The sequence below is a fragment of the Doryrhamphus excisus genome, chromosome 3 (assembly GCF_030265055.1).
Source record: "Doryrhamphus excisus isolate RoL2022-K1 chromosome 3, RoL_Dexc_1.0, whole genome shotgun sequence".
In the NCBI taxonomy this organism is placed as follows: domain Eukaryota; kingdom Metazoa; phylum Chordata; class Actinopteri; order Syngnathiformes; family Syngnathidae; genus Doryrhamphus; species Doryrhamphus excisus.
This window is the reverse complement of record NC_080468.1, coordinates 17,327,605-17,345,761: the sequence shown is the minus strand read 5'-3', so window position 1 is coordinate 17,345,761 and position 18,157 is coordinate 17,327,605. Positions and strand designations below refer to the sequence as shown.

Here is an 18,157-nt window from a genome sequence, read left to right as displayed (position 1 = left end):
GACCACGAATATCAACACACACAAAACAAACACGGACTCATCACCGCCCCGAGCCGGGACTTTGTGTCCCCGAGGGAAGGTGATGGTTTTTGATAGTGGTCAGCGTCCAACGTTCAGTCTTAGAGTACCTGGATCCTTCCACACAACTCACAGTACGATACCTGTGTACCTGTTGATGTGTCCTAATCAAATATCCTGACAATACTACTACTACTACTACTACTACTACTAAAGCACTGCTGTCACCACCAGAGAGAACCAGAGTATAGAGGGGAGGAAGCCACCAGCTGTGGCCCAGCAAGGTGCACTGTCTTCGGGCACACTCTCCGAGCAGCCGGTGTGACGCCACAGAGGTCTCCGGCAAACTTTTTCTGCTTTTCAAATACCGTAGTACTGGCATTTCAGGTGGCTGATACAGGTTTTTGTGTACTCCATGTTTTTTTTTTTTCTACAATGGCATAATAGGACCATGTTGGAAGAAAATTATAATCAGAAATTTTGAGAATAAAGCTGGAAATTTACAAAAAAAAGTGATACATTTCAGAGGAAAAAAAGTCGTAAATTTATGAGAATAAAGTCGATATTTCTGAAAATAAAGTCCTAAAGTTGTACATTCATGAGGAAAAAAAGTAGTCCATTCACAAGAATAAAATCACAACTTACAAAAATAAAGTAGTAAATTTATGTGGGGAAAAAAGGTGTGAATTTCCAAGAAAATGCCTTACGTTTATGACAAAGTCGTAAATTTATGAGAAAAAAAATTGCAAATTAAAAAATATAAAGTTGTAAATTAACATGAATAAAGTCGATTTTTCTGAAAATAAAGTCCTAAATTTACAAGAATAAAGTTGTAAATTCATGAGAAAAAAGTAGTCCATTTACAAGAATAGAGTAAATTTATGTGGAAAAATTGGTGTGAAAAATGTCTTACATTTATGACAAAGTTTATGAAATGTTTATGAATTTTATGAGTTTATGAATTTATGAAAACAGATGTGCAAATAAAATAAAATTAAGTTGTAAATTTACAAGAATAAAGTTGTCAATTTATGAGAAAAAAGTAGTCCATTTACAAGAATAAAGTCACAAACTTACAAAATAAAGTCGTAAATTTATGTGGAAAAATTGGTGTGAAAAATGTCTTACATTTATGACAAAGTCGTAAATTTCATGAAAACAAATAACTTTAAAAATAAAGTTGTAAATTTACAAGAATAAAGTTGTCAATTTATGAGAAAAAAGTAGTCCATTTACAAGAAAAAAGTTTGTAAATTTATTAGGAAAAAAGTAGTCCATTTACTAGAATAAAGTCACAAACTTACAAAATAATGTCGTAAATTTATGTGGGGGAAAAAAAGGTGTGAAAAATGTCTTACATTTGTGACAGTCGTAAATTTATGAGAAATAAATGTGCAAATAAAAAGAAAATAAAGTTGTAAATTTACAAGAATAAAGTCACGTCAGAGGTCAAACTAGAGCATAGTCCAGGGGTGGGCAAACTTTTTGACTCGCGGGCCGCATTGATATGACAAAATTTACGGGGGGGGCAGACTATATATTTTACACGTAACAGTCCACCTGGTATTATTGTATCTGTAAAATTGTCATGCAATCTGCTATTATTATTTTATATTTATATTTAAATATTTTAAAAATAATAAAATATTATAATAATTACAATAAAATTAAAATAATAATTATTATATTATTATTATGTAAAATATGCAAATATAACAATAATATTATATATAATTAATATAATAATTAGCATTAATATAATAATTATAATAACCATAATAGTTCTAATAATTATTATAATAATCTAATAATCATAATAATAATTATTATTATTATTATGTGCTTGTGTCCCTTTTTTCAGGAGCACCTTGTAAACAACAGACCATGTCAAAAAACGAAATTGATAAAACCATCAAAAGGTTGGCTCAGGCCATGATGCCAGGTTGTATGTTGAGTTTAAATTAAATACTTTGGAAAGAACGGACGGGCCGTATTCAAACACTTGGCGGGCCGGATGTGGCCCCCGGGCCGTAGTTTGCCCACCCCTGGCATAGACCTTCACGAAGGAAGGAAAAAAAAACAGTTGATCAGAAACATTAGCATGTCCAGCCCACGTCTACCCCCCCCCCCACTCCACATGCCCAATGAGGTCAAAGGTCACATAGGTCCTCCCTTTTCAGAGCTGTGTTTGTTCAAGTCGGACCGGCTTGAACAAATTAATTGGCTTTACATTATTTTCTTTGGGAAAATTTGTTTTGGTTAGAGTCTGTTTTGGTTTGAGTACGTCCTTCTGGAACAGATTAATTGCATTTGCATTATTTTCTTTGGTTAGAGTCCATTTTGGTTTCACTTGGGACTCGACTTGAAAGTTGCAACACACCGACTTCCTCGCACCTCTGGTTCCTTCTCACCCCTTAGCAAAAAAAAAATGATTGGCTCTACAGGGGTCAAGGGTCAAAGGGCCATGTTGTTGTCACTGGTGACATACTTGCAGTACACGTGCGTCGTAAATGCGTACTGCGTCATCACGGGACCCAAAGTCCACACAGGCCAATATCCACATTGTGACCGATCGATACGGCGCTTTTAATAATGAAAGGCCCACTCAATGAGTGCATCCATTTTGTTTTTGTACTGACAAGCAATACTGGCTGTAGTACACATCGTTCTTCTAGCTTAGCCTCCCTTGACGTGGCGGTAAACAGGAAAGCCAACCGTAATCTTTACGTTATCCTACAATACAAAGATGCCTCACAACCCCCCCGCCCCCCAACCCCCACTCTAACCGGCCAAAACAAAAACACACACAGGAACGCTCATTTCATAAATGACAATAGCAGGAAGACATCAACACACACACACACACACACACACACACACTGACGCTGTGGTGATCAGCTGTTGTGTGGTCATTTTTTTGGTTGACTTTAACGACAACACAAACTACACAAATGTAGTTAGTGTTTGTGTAGAAGTACAAGTACACATGTACGAGAACACGGGGCAGGGTGTCATGGTGACCCGCCTCACACTTCCTCTCCTGTATTGTGGAAGGATGCGACATTCCTTTCTGTCTGTCCGTCTTCCTCCCTGTTGGCCTGCGAGTGTGCATGTGTGTGTCTGTTTTGAAGTGGGGCTCACCACCAACATCACCCGCTCATCACCCTCCTGCTACGTGTTCTTATTCTACCACACGGCCTCCTTGTTTAAAGACAAGCTACATCCCGCCGCTACGTGTAATGAGTATAATATATTTAATTGCAGTGCCGAGCGTCCACGGCCAGTGTGTGTGTGTGTCTGTTTTGAAGTGGAGCTCACCACCAACATCACCCGCCCATCACCCTCCTGCTACGTGTTCTTATTCTACCGCACGGCCTCCTTGTTTAAAGACAAGCTACATCCCGCCGCTACGTGTAATGAGTATAATATATTTAATTGCAGTGCCGAGCGTCCACGGCCAGTGTGTGTGTGTGACAGGGAGTGGGTGTGGGCGAGCAGCTGCAGTGGGGTTGCTATCAGCTCTGATTAGATCACTGCCTCCACACGCACAAGCACAAACGTACGGGGGGCTCCCGGCCCCGGGCGGGCAGGTGTACTTGGAAGGACAGCAGACGCATATTATTAGAGCCCTCTCGACGTGATATAACACCCCTACAGTCACCTTTACACTCCTATTACCCAATATAGTTGACATAATAACAGAAAATAAAAGATTCAAAACCTGTTTACAACCCTGTCAGTACGCTTTTCAACATTATTAGAGCCCTCTAGACATGAAAATAACACCCCTATAGTCACCTTTACACTCCTATTACCCAATATAGCAGACATAATGAGAACATAAGACATTCAAAACCTGTTTACAACCTTCAAAATACGCTTTTTAACATTATTAGAGCCCTCTAGATGTGATATAACACCCCTACAGTCACCTTTACACTCCTATTACCCAATATAGTTAACTTAACAGAAAATAAGAGATTCAAAACCTGTTTACAACCTTCTCGATACGCTTTTCAACATTATTAGAGCCCCCTAGACATAAAATAACACCCCTATAGTCACCGTTACACTCCTATTACCCAATATAGTAGACATAATGAGAACATAAGACATTCAAAACCTGTTTACAACCTTCAAAATACGCTTTTTAACATTATTAGAGCCCTCTAGATGTGATATAACACCCCTACAGTCACCTTCACACTCCTATTACCCAATATAGAAGGCATAATAAGAGAAAATAAGACATAAAAATACTGCACATTGCAGTCCTGTGGGACACAGGAAGTGGAAGTGCGTTTGTTTTATGGCTAAGAGGAAGGAGGGAAAGTCAGGGCTTAAGAGATGTGACTTGGAAGGACAGCAGACGCATGGGGGGGGCACCACGGCAGCACTCTGAAAGTGGAAGGTGTGGAACTTCCCTGGTTTGGAGCGTGTGGGGTTACGTACAGGAAGTCTGCCTCTTTCCTCTCCGGCCTTCCTCCCTCTATTTATAAGCCTCGTCTTTCCCATTCGTGGCATAGTCACCTGATTGTACTCCTTATGTATACTTATATATACTTATATATTACATCATGTATTATTTATATAAGAAATCATGTCAGGCATATCAAATGTGGCTGAAATAATAATAAAAATAATATTAAATAAGCTGAATTGGAATTATTATATTGACAACTGACTTGATGCACACCAGGGTTGAACTCCTCGCCAAGGACGCACGTTCATGACGTTCATGTCCATCGCCGTGGTCGCTCACGTTAGCCGCGGGAAGACGCTACTTAATAAAACCTGCACGGAATCCCTAATCCCGCTGCGGCGAGGACATTGGGACGCTGCTCACGTCCTCATCCTTCGCTTCCAATCTGCTCTCCGAGTCCGACACTTCTTCTCCTCGGAATTCTGCATCCCTTTCAAGATGATGATGTGCACGTTTGGTTTGCCATTGTCCTTGCCAGGACCGCCTGCCTTTCCTTTCACTTCCCCACTGGCCTACATTCCTTTCCTCTGGGAGTGGATGAAGACGGAGGAAGAGGAGGTGGGGGTGGGAAGGAGCGGGAGATGAAAAAGTGGGAGGAGTAAAAAAAAAAAAAAGAGAAAAAGAAGGGAAGATGGAAGTGAAGGAGAGATCATTGGTAGGCGGGCTTGGCTTTGCCCGAAGGCCTTGGCTCGTTTCCCACTCGTCCTCCTCTTCCTCCTCCTCCTCCTCCTCCTCCTCATCCGTCCTTCACACTTCAACTCTCTCCTCTCTCTTGCTCCATCCTAATCTACCCCCCCCCTTCCTTTTTTCTCACCTCTCTCTTTTTGCACACTCAACTTGTGGGTCAAATTCAGATGAGATGCGAAGCAAGATGATTTCCTCCCACTCGGACTCCAACTGCCCACCGCCTTCCTCTCGCAGTGGAGGAGAGGCATCGGGCTCCTCCAGCTCGTGGCGGCCCAGCATGAACGTGCTCCGACGCCGACACGACCACCTGGACGCTTTGGGAGAGGAAGGGGGACACTTGGCCGTAAAAGTCACCAGACTTCTCATCATGGTGCCGCACTGGTTCTCATACATACATATTAAAGTAATATGTATTTAGAGTAGTGACTGGGGAACTAACGAGGAACTAATGACGAAGGCACATACATTTAGAGTAGTTACTGAGGAACTGACGAGGAACTAATGCCTAGGGAACCTACATTTAGAGTAGTTATTGAGGAACTAATGAGGAACTAATGACGAAGGCACATACATTTAGAGTAGTTATTGAGGAACTAATGACAAAGGCACATACATTTAGAGTAGTTACTGAGGAACTGACGAGGAACTAATGACGAAGGCACATACATTTAGAGTAGTTACTGAGGAACTGACGAGGAACTAATGGCGAAGGCACATACATTTAGAGTAGTTACTGAGGAACTGACGAGGAACTAATGACAAAGGCACATACATTTAGAGTAGTTATTGAGGAACTAATGACGAAGGCACATACATTTAGAGTAGTGACTGAGGAACTGACGAGGAACTAATGCCGAAAGGCACCTACATTTAGAGTAGTTACTGAGGAACTGACGAAGAACTAATGACGAAGGCACATACATTTAGAGTAGTTACTGAGGAACTGATGAGGAACTAATGACGAAGGCACATACATTTAGAGTAGTTACTGAGGAACTGATGAGGAACGTATGACGAAGGCACCTACATCTAGAGTAGTTACTGAGGAGTTAGAAGTCATTTTTGAATGATGAAAATAATATACAGTACAGTACAGCATTTACTTGTGGCGGTCCGTCCCAACTAGATAAGGTGCTAGCTGTTGGCGTTGCTCACATAACACACTTTTAGGTGAATTGCTCTGTCAGAGAACAAGAAGATGTAGCAGGAGGGATCAATGTTGCCAAGTGGGGGGGGGGGGGGGGGGGGGTGCCATGTAGGATTTTCCCATGATGTCTGCACACACCCTTGCAGTGGAGAAGTTGTCATGAATCTGAATTCTGAAGTCATGAGACACAAGCAGAAAATCAGAGATGTTCTCTCCACCCAGCCTCCTCCTAATGTGTGTGTGTGTGTGTGTGTGTGTAGGAGGCCTCATATTCACACGGTGCATCTGTATGTGACCTCTCCTGCTTAGAATAGAAGCAGACGGCAAAGCAGCGGAAAAGATGGACATAAAGACCATATGAAAGATATCCATACGCATGAAGAAAATAAGAGGCAAGCTTTGACGCCAGATAAGCTGCAGCGTTACAGATGACAGGACAAGGGAGTCCAAACGTTTCCCCTCCAGGCTATAAAGCCATTTCTAAAGCTTTAGGACTCCAGCCAAACACAGTGAGAGCCATTATCCACAAATGACCAAAACATGGACCGGTGGTAAACCAAAAGAGAGAGCGCAGCCATGACTCTTCCAAGAGGTCACAAAAGACCCCACAACAACATCCAAAGAACCGCAGGCCTCACTTGCATCATAGCAAGAGTCAAATACGGTGGTGGTAGTGTGATGGTTTTGCTGCTTCAGGCCCTGGAAGACCTGCTGTGATGAACGGAAGCATGACTTCTGCTGAAGGAGAACGTGCGACCATCGGTTGGTGACCTCAAGCTGAAGGTTTCTGCAGAAGGTCCACGGTCCAAAACGCAGCAGCATGTCCACCAAAGCTGATGAGGACTTTGGAGCGGCCTGGTCCAAGCATGCTAGTGGGATGACGCACATTTTCTTGTCATGTTTCTTCATTCTCGTGAAACGGCAAGAAAAAATAATGTCATGTTGGTAGCACAGAGATGAAATATTAAAACGTCTTAATATTTCAACTTTATGCTACTAACATGACATTATTATATTATATTATATTATATTATATTATATTATATTATATTATATTATATTATATTATATTATATTATATTATATTATATTATATTATATTATATTATATTATATTATATTGTCATGTTTGTAGCACAGAGATGAAATATTAAAATGTCTTAATATTTCAACTTTATGCTACTAACATTATTATATTATATTATATTATATTATATTATATTATATTATATTATATTATAGTCATGTTTGTAGCACAGAGATGAAATATTAAAATGTCTTAATATTTCAACTTTATGCTACTAACATTATTATATTATATTATATTATATTATATTATATTACATTATATTATATTATATTATAGTCATGTTTGTAGCACAGAGATGAAATATTAAAATGTCTTAATATTTCAACTTTATGCTACTAACATGACATTATTATATTATATTATATTATATTATATTATATATTTATTGTCATGTTTGTAGCACAGAGATGAAATATTAAAATGTCTTAATATTTCAACTTTATGCTCCTAACATGACATTTATATTATATTATATTATATTATATTATATTATATTATATTATATTATATTATATTATATTATATTATATTATATTATATTATATTATATTATATTATATTATATTATATTATATTATATTATATTATATTATATTACATTATATTATATAGTCATGTTTGTAGTACAGAGATGAAATATTAAAACGTCTTAATATTTCAACTTTATGCTACTAACATGACATTATTTTCCCTAATTATATTACAAGTTTATGCTTGTCAAATTACATGTTTCATATATAATTACATATTTTGACTTTTTTTAAGTTTTCTTGTTCAATACTGTGTTTTTTTATGTTCCAATAAATCAAAAAATAAATACAAAAATTTAATAAAATAAAGTAAAAAAGAAATAATTATATTAGGAAAGCAGGAAGTGAACAAATGTAACAGTTAGTGATTGTAAAAGTACCAGATGGAGGGGTAGGATTTAATAAGCTTTGCTTCTTCCTACTCCTTTTGGACATGTGGAACTGGGAACTGATTATGGGATGCACTCAATTGTAATCTGATGCATGTTCATATGAAATAAAACCATTACCATTACCATTACCGTTACCATTACCGTTACCATTACCGTTACCATTACCATTACCATTACCATTACCATTACCATTACCATTACCATTACCATTACCAATAAAAAGATGGTAAATCCTACCCGTGTCTCCATGACGCTACACACGCGGCAAGGGAGTTCCAATTAGATCTCTCGGTGTTTTGGCTCTTTAACCTCTGCCTCAGCTGCTGAATAAAATCCATCATTTGCTAACGACACACACACACACACACGTACACACACGGTGGGATAAAGGTGCTGTCTCACTAATTATGGTGTATCCCTGCACCAGGTTGCGTGCACGTACGTACGTAGGTGTGTGTCTGGGGGCATGTTCGTGTTCGTGTGTGTGTGTGTGTGTGGCCATTTCATCTTTGCGAGTGCTGACTGCGCCATACTTAATCCTGCTTTCATGGACGCACACACACACGTGCACGCACACACACGTGCACGCATGTGGAAGGTTAATCCAGGCAGTGCATGCATGTTTGCAGCCAAGAGAGTGTGTGTGCAAACAAAGTTGCAGCGGAGAAGCTAGCGTTACAAACCTGTTGGCGATTGCGTCATTCTTCACATTTTTCTTTTGCTTTGCATTTTTTTTTTCACCATGATGTTATTACGACAGACCCATGTCCCGCCACAGATAGATCATAGTCCTGTGATTGTTTAAAAAAAAAAGGATTCTCGGATGTGAGCATGTTTAGCCACGAGGAAAGCTCATGCAGTGTGTGTGTGTGTGTGTGTGTGTGTGTGTTCGGTGTGTGATAAAGTGATTTTCCAGCGAGACAAAGTGAGGGAGCGTTGCAGTGATGGAGTCAGTGTCACCTCAGCGGGCGGCGCCGCAGGTTCATTATCAGCCCGGGCGAGACAGATGGGCTTGTTGGAAGGAAGGGTGAGATTTTTAAAAGCACAAATGAACAACAAGAACGGGAAGTAAACATGGCTGCCGGTCGCCGGCGGGACCACGGCGTGCATTTCCCATACATTCAGCTATTTGCGTCGGACCGCCACAAGAAAAAGCCACCGCAGCCACAAATAGACGGTCACGGTTGTGTCCTTTTTTGGGTACAGTTAGGGAACAAAATGCTAAACTGCTTTTGCTTTTGTGTAAACACCTTTCATGATTTTTACTTAAACATAAAAAAAAAACTGTGAGGGCTGCATGCTAACCGCTGTGAGGCCTGTGCGCTAAGCACTCGGCCGCGTGCAGCCCACATAAATATTATGTTAAATATTTTATATATTATATATTTTATAGTCACCGTTACACACCCACTAGCCAATATAGTACACAAAATAAGAGAAAATAAGACATACTATGTATAGAAAATCACAACAACCTAAATACGAGCTCTCTAGACATGACATAACACCCCTATAGTCACGTTTACACTCCTATTACCCAATATAGTAGACATAATAAGAAACTGTAAGACATATTAAGCATAGAAAACCCATTTACAACCTCCTAAATACAGTTTTAGCATTATTAGAGCCCTGTAGACATGACATAACACCCCTATAGTCACCTTTACACTCCTATTACCCAATATAGTTGGCATAATAAGAGACTATAAGGTATATTAGGCGTAGAAAGACTGTTTACAAGCTTTTAAAGAGCGTTTATAATGTGATTAGAGCCCTTTAGGAATGACATAACACCCCTATAGTCTCCTTTACACTCCTATTACCCAATATAGTTGACATAATAAGAGAAAATAAGACATGTTGAGCATAGAAAACCCATTTACAACCTCCTAAATACAGTTTTTAGCATTATTAGAGCCCTGTAGACATGACATAACACCCCTATAGTCACCTTTACACTCCTATTACCTAATATAGTTGGCATAATAAGAGACTATAAGGTATATTAGGCATAGAAAGACTGTTTACAAGCTTTTAAAGAGTGTTTATAATGTTATTAGAGCCCTGTAGGAATGACATAACACCCCTATAGTCTCCTTTACACTCCTATTACCCAATATAGTTGACATAATAAGAGAAAATAAGACATGTTGAGCATAGAAAACCCATTTACAACCTGCTAAATACAATTTTCAACAATATTAGAGCCCTGTAGACATGACATAACACCCCTATAGTCTCCTTTACACTCCTATTACCCAATATAGTTGGCATAATAAGAGACTATAAGGTATATTAGGTATAGAAAGACTGTTTACAAGCTTTTAAAGAGTGTTTATAATGTTATTAGAGCCCTGTAGGAATGACATAACACCCCTACAGTCTCCTTTACACTCCTATTACCCAATATAGTTGACATAATAAGAGAAAATAAGACATACTATTAAGCATAGAACACCCATTTACAACCTGCTAAATACAGTTTTTAGCATTATTAGAGCCCTGTAGACATGACATAACACCCCTATAGTCACCTTTACACTCCTATTACCCAATATAGTCGACATAATAAGAGAAAATAAGACATATTAAGCATAGAAAACCCATTTACAACCTGCTAAATACAGTTTTTAGCATTATTAGAGCCCTGTAGACATGACATAGCACCCCTATAGTCACCTTTACACTCCTATTACCGATTATATTTAATATTATAGCATAATATAATCAATATACTGCAATTATATATTAAAACAATATATTACAAGATATTTTTATATAATCTATGAATTACAATAAATATATTTCATATTTATTAATAGAATATTTGACTATTGAAATATTTTCTAAATGTGGATCGCCCCAATTTGATTTGCTACGTGTGGACCGGCGCTCATAAAGACATGATAACGGGGCTGCCAGTGAATGCAGCTTGACTTTTCAACTGCATACAGAAGATGGCATCGTACCTCTGAACGCCTCACGCACACACCTTTGAACGCACCTTATTCACTGTCTGCCAGTGAATGTTAGCATTCCGCTGTCCTGTGGTCTTTTTTTTCCAAATGAGGAGCCTGAAACATGGATGCATGATCGCTAATCACTTCCGTCAGGGCGGCATGGTCGATGTCCCCCAGTGTTTGGTGTGTCGCTACGCGGCGGAGTCTCAAACACACACAACTCTATCAACACACTCCATGAGGAACTTCTACTTTTCCATTTATCCTTTTTCTTTTTTTAGCTTCTTTCCCAAAGCGGGCAAATCCTCTTCCAGCAGCCAGACGACTAATAAGGAGCGGGGCCCCCATGTCGGCCGATATCCCTTAACGCCTCGCCTCACTGAATTATGGGCAAAATAACACACACACTTCCAAGGACTCCTGAAAAGGCCAAGAAGGGAGCCGGGGATGAGCCAGAAATCCTATTAGTGTTCACGCAACTGCTGCTAATATTTCACCACCTTATTTGGTCAGCTGGGATAGGCTCCAGCCCACCCGTGACCCCACCGAGGACACCCAGCCGGCACTCATAAAAGATGACCCCATCAGCTAAGTTACCACGCAACACCAACCGCCAAGCGGCGCGGTGATCTGCTTAGCAATTCCCCAGCCGATCCCGGCGTTCCGCTGAATTGAACTTGGCTGCAGGAGCAGCGGAGCAGCCTGCGTGGGGCGTACGGGGAGGGGCTGCTTCATTATTGATGTCGTCCGTTGGAACCACTTAAGCGGCGAAGGGCCGTCGTCTGTCATCATGTGTGACACGGCGATGACATCAGGCCGGACGCGGAGAGCGAGCGTGCTTAGCGTAGCCGCGTGCCGCCAGTCGACGGAGGCGGACTGGTTGACCTGCTTGACCTTGGAGTGTAATTTCCCCAGGGAAGCGCTGAGGTTATTGGTGACGCAACGCTGATATGACTGTGGCTCCTCTGTCGGGAAATCCTTCCTGGAGGCGGCCGCCGCGCTGCGGGTGACCCCGGCTCGTGGTTGCTATGAAAACAACGCTAGCATTAAAAGATTGAGGGGAAAAAAAGCCTGGAGCGCAGATGACACACTAAATATATCAGAGCATCTCTTCCTGGACGTCACCGACAGGAAATGCAGAGCATCTTCTATTCTCCTTGACTTTACCCAAAACGACCAGAATCATGACTTTAGAACCGAGGTAGCAGACCGTGATCAACCCCGTCTACGTTTTACAGGAAAAACCAAACTTAAATCTTCATGACATTCCTACTGGTTTTACAGTAATCTGGAGTTTCATCAAAGCAGGATTCCTATTTTGGTAGCTACAGCACAGAAAACCTATTTATAGCGTCCTAAGCCCATTTTCCAACATCATTAGAGCCCTCTAGACATGAACCAACACCCCTATAGCCACCTTTACACTCCTATTACCCAATATAGTCAACATAATCAGACACCATGAGACTTACTAGGCAAAAAAAACCTGTTTATGATGTTTTGTTTTTTTCCTTAGAGCCCTCTAGACTTGAAATAACACCCCTATAGTCACCTGTACACTCCTATTATCTAAGATAGCACACATAATAACGAATAATAAGATATTTGGCCTAGAAAATCTGTTTACACCCCTCTAGACATTTATTCTAAAATTATTAGAGACCTCAAGACATGAAATAACAGCCCTACAGTCAACTTTACACTGGTTTAACTGAATACGGTAAAAGAGCCTTCAAGACATGAAATAACCCCCCCATAGTCGACCTTTATTACCCAATATAGTTGACATAATCAGAGACCATGAAACTTACTAGGCAAAGAAAACCTGTTTATGATGTTCTAAATACTTTTTTTTTACCTTAGAGCCCTCTAGACATGAAATAACACCCCTATAGTCACCTGTACAATCATATTACCCAATATAGTCGACATAATCAGAGACCATGAGACTTACTAGGCAAAGAAAACGTGTTTATGATTTTCTAAATACTTTTTTTTTACTTTAAAGTCCTCTAGATGTGAAATAACACCCCTATAGTCACCTGTACATTCCTATTATCTAAGATAGCACACATAGTAACAAAAAATAAGATATTTGGCCTAGAAAATCTGTTTACACCCCTCTAAAAATGTATTCCAACATCATTAGAGACCTCTAGACATGAAATAACAGCCCTACAGTCAACTTTACACTGGTTTAACTGAATACGGTAATCATTATGAGGGCAAATAAGACATATTAAGCACAGAAAACCCATTTGTGACCTTTAAGGTAGAGTTTTTAACATTAAAAGAGCCTTCAAGACATGAAATAACACCCCCATAGACGCCTTTATTACCCAATATAGTCGACATAATCAGAGACCATGAGACTTACTAGGCAAAGAAAACCTGTTTATGATTTTCTAAATACTTTTTTTTACTTTAAAGTCCTCTAGACGTGAAATAACACCCCTATAGTTGCCTTTATTACTCAATATAGTCAACATAATCAGAGACCATGACTTACTAGGCAAAGAAAACCTGTTTATGATGTTCTAAATATATTTTTTTTACCTTACAGCCCTCTAGATGTGAAATAACACCCCTATAGTCACCTCTACTACCCAATATAGTCGAGATAATCAGAGACCATGACTTACTAGGCAAAGAAAACCTGTTTATGATGTTCTAAATACTTTTTTTTTTACCTCAGAGCCCTCTAGACGTGAAATAACACCCCTATAGTCACCTGTACAATACCCAATATAGTCGACATAATCAGAGACCATAAGACTTACTAGGCAAAGAAAACCTGTTTATAATTTTCTAAATACTTTTTTTTTTTACTTTAAAGCCCTCTAGACGTGAAATAACACCCCTATAGTCACCTGTACAATCCTATTACCCAATATAGTCGAGACTATAAGACTTAGTAGGCAAAGAAAACCGGTTTATAATTTTCTAAATACTTTTTTTTTTACTTTAAAGCCCTCTAGATGTGAAATAACACCCCTATAGTCACCTTTATTATCCAATATAGTCGACATAATCAGAGACCATGAGACTTACTAGGCAAAGAAAACCTGTTAATGATGTTTCAAATGTTTTTTTTTTTACCTTAAAGCCCTCTAGACATGAAATAACACCCCTATAGTCACCTGTACAATCCTATTACCAAATATAGTAGACATAATAATAGAAAATAAGACACAAATGGCATTAAAAAAACCTGTTTAGGACCAGGTTTTATCTTCACAATGTCTTTGAATGCATCTTCTGAATGCCTTATACAGTATTTACATTTTACTTCATTTAGTAGGCAAGGAAACCAGACTTGCTAATGCTAATAAATGTGCACAGCAAAGAGAACAAGCAGTGTTTTGGTCCATAGTGTGCATGTGGCCATCAGGTATTGCTAATAACGACTTGGGTAAGGCGAATGTCATCATTTCTTCTCGAAACTCTCCTGTGTCAAACATTCAGTTCCTCCCTCTCGGGACTGCTTTGTGGCGTGCGGTTTGCGGGGTGGCTGCTAATGTTACTACATCCTGTCATGCGGCTGCGGCGCCCAAATAACAAATTGTCTAAAATCTAAAGAGGCTTCTTACGCTAACGTAGTGTACACCCCCCCCCCCCCCACCCCCCGCCTGCTCACAGTGACCAGCGCTAACAGAGACAGGAAGTGCACTAACACACTGACCAGCTAAGTGGCTAATTGGTGGAATGTTTTACTGGCTGAATGTAACGCACACACAGAGACATCTGGAGGAGGAGGGGGGCAGGGGGGGGGGGGGCGGCGTCTAAGAATAGATAAAAGGCGGGACATTATTGTGATGAATGTCTGACAGATATTCTACATGTGCCTCACCGCCATAAACACGCGCTGGCATAAGCCCCTCCCCCTTTCACACACACACGCATTTGCTGCTGGACAGCATCATTTCTCAGCTCCTTCACTTCGCCACATATGGTCACTGGCGTGTTGGCGGCGGACACTTCAAACGACCTTCTTACGCCCCATCGCCGCTGACCGGCTAACGCCATTTCCTCCACATGGCCGCCTCGGAAAACACCACACACGCCGTTCTCGCGTCTCCATCCTCAGAGGACCTTTGTCGCTGCCGACGTCGTTGTTTATGGAGCTGTCAGTCATACTTGATGGACAGGAAACAGACAGACTTTATAGGAATCCAACCACTGGTTCCCGTACATTCATCTATAAATAGATTTGGCCCTACCTGGGCTCATGAGCACAATACAACACACCTGGTCTGCCAGAGAATAAGAAGACGTAGCAGGAGGGATCGGTGTTGCCGACATCTAGCCAGTCAGTGTTACAGTAGCTATTCTTCAAAGAGGCTTCACAAATCAGGAACGGTATTTTGGAGAACTTTAAGAGTCTGGAAGTGAATCTAGTTTAGGTGAAGTGGTTTTCAAACTGATCGTGGTCTGGGGTGATCAAGATTATGAAAAAAAAAAAAAACACAGAAATGTGTCCTGATTGCGGTTTCACAAATCAGACTGTTCTTAGACTGTTCCAGGGTCTGTCAGTTAATCCAGGCCAGGCTTGAGAAGACTAAGTAAATTGTGGACCTGGTCTAAAGTGGTCTAGATGCTCAAAAAAACAGACCAATGTGGATTTATGGCATTTTCACAAAAAGAATAAAGGTTTCACTAATCTCAAACTGGGCTATTGTGACCCTTGAGGGTCTGTCGATTAAACCAGTCCAAGTGTGAGAAGTCTAGGTACAATGGTTTTTTAACTGGACCTGGTCTAAGGTGGTTTGGAGGTTGGTTTTCACAAATAGAATAAAGTTTTCACAAATCTCAGACTGTCTTATTATGAATCTTAGGGTTTGCTGATGAATCCAGTCCAGGTTTGAGAAGTCAAGGTAAAGGGGTTTTCAAACTGTACCTGGTCTAAGGTGGTCTAGATGACGAAAAAAAAACACAGAATGTGCCTTTATTGTACGGTCACAGATCAGAAACTCTGCTATTAGGAGCCGACGGGGTCTGTCGTTTAATCCAGTCCAGGTTTGAGAAGTCTACGTACAGTGGTTTTCAAAGTGGACCTGGTCTAAGGTGGTCTAGATGACGAAAAAAACACAGAATGTGCCTTTATTGCACGGTCACAGATCAGAATCTCTGCTATTAGGAGCAGACGGGGTCTGTCGTTTAATCCAGTCCAGGTTTGAGAAGTCTACGTACAGTGGTTTTCAAAGTGGACCTGGTCTAAGGTGGGCTAGATGATGAAAAACACAGAGAATGTGCCTTTATTGCACGGTCACAGATCAGAAACTCTGCTATTAGAAGCCGACAGGGTCTGGCATTTAATCCAGTCCAGGTTCGAGAAGTCTAAGGGAAGTGGTTTTTGAACTAGACCTGGTCTAAAGTGGTCTGGAAGCTACAAAAAAATGGAGCCATGTGCCTTTATTGCATTTTTACAAAGAGAATAAACGTCTCACCAATCAGAAACTGTATTATTATGACCCATGAATGTAGTCCCGAAGTCTAGGTAAGTCTCGGTAAAGTGGTTTTCAATCTGGTCCGGGTTTCATGGACAAATCTAGGGAAGAGACTTTTGGAGAGTCTGACATGAAGTGGTCTGGAGTGGTGATCAAATGAAAACACTAAATGAATACTAAGCACCCCCAAATGGCGCCTTACGTAAGTAAACGTCTAGAGAGTTCCTATTTCCACCAACATCAGGACTCACAAATTCAGCGCAAAAACCGTATTTGGACAACTTGGTGATCCCGAGGTGACGTCAGATAACAATACATTGTCATTGTATTTCTGCATGCTTATGGGCCAGTACCGGACCACGACCCGATGGTTGGGGGCCCCTGGATTAGCTGGTCTCCAGTTGATGGATAAATGCCACACATTCCTACAAAGTGACAACATAAACTGTTGTTTGTGTCGAATTTCCACGATCAACACGATGCGCACGCATGCACCGTGCACACAGTGTCCAAAAATCAATAGTATACCCCCCCAACCACCACCACAGGCTCCCACACACCAAGCTGTGGTCAACGGGAAGGGTTGAGACGGTGCAGCAAAGGAGACACATTAAAAGCCAAGATGTCAAGGACCGGCATGGCGCTCCGGCCATAAATTCACGTCATCACCGAATCATCCCGTCAGCTGTCACTCACCGATACGACGTCTGTTTTCGGAACGCCAGCCCCCTCAGCTTCTCCTCCAGGCTCTCCTGCTCCATGTCGGGCAGGCTGCTGAACGTGTCGCTGCAGCAGCCGACGGCAGCCTCCTCCGAGCCGGCTCCGGACTCCGACTCTCCGCCGTCGGCTCCGAGGGAGGCGAGCCGCCCCGCGCCCGAGCCCCCGGTCGCCGCGGGGCTGCTGCGCTCCTTGGCTCGGGGGTCCATGCTGGTCGCTCTCTCGCCCCGCGCCGGACCCCCCGCCGCCCCCGGTGCGCAGACGGCGAGGCCGCGGGAGGGGATGTCGAGGGAACGGGGACAGAGAGGGACACTCCGGGGACGATGTCCTCCAGCGTGTAGCCGCTAGCCTCCTCGAGAGCTAACTCGGATCAGGTCCGCCGCACGAGCTGCTCTCACGAGCTCTGAGCAGCTGCTGTCACGTGACGTCAACCCAGCGAAAGGGAGCGCGTTTGTCCTTCCAAAATAAAACCATATCGTCTACCGGAACGCTTTATTATGTAAACAAACGCCCCGCTTGCCGACTTTTGTTACGTTCCGTGTTTAAATTATTAGCGATTGACGTCGTATAATGATTATCCCTTGTTTGTCCGCCCTGTTCTAAACATTTGATGGTCTTGTATTGATATTTACTGTCTCCTACCCGTACATTATTTATACTGCTTGTTCCCGTGAGGGGAACGT

At 41.3% G+C, this 18,157-nt stretch overlaps 1 protein-coding gene across 9 annotated transcripts in view; it reads right to left on the bottom strand.

The window, feature by feature from the left end:
* dgki (diacylglycerol kinase, iota) overlaps nucleotides 1-17,889 on the bottom strand; it is a 44,122-nt gene extending 26,233 nt beyond the window's left edge. For 8 of the 9 annotated variants that reach the window (XM_058066116.1, XM_058066117.1, XM_058066122.1 and 5 more), the window contains exon 1: nucleotides 17,454-17,888. In XM_058066116.1, the coding sequence (XP_057922099.1) occupies nucleotides 17,454-17,683 (230 nt within the window). In that variant the 5' untranslated portion in view covers nucleotides 17,684-17,888. Of the gene's footprint in view, nucleotides 1-17,453 lie in introns of all 9 variants that reach the window. The other variant, XM_058066121.1, reaches the window with a different exon arrangement.
* Nucleotides 17,890-18,157: the final 268 nt, after the last annotated feature.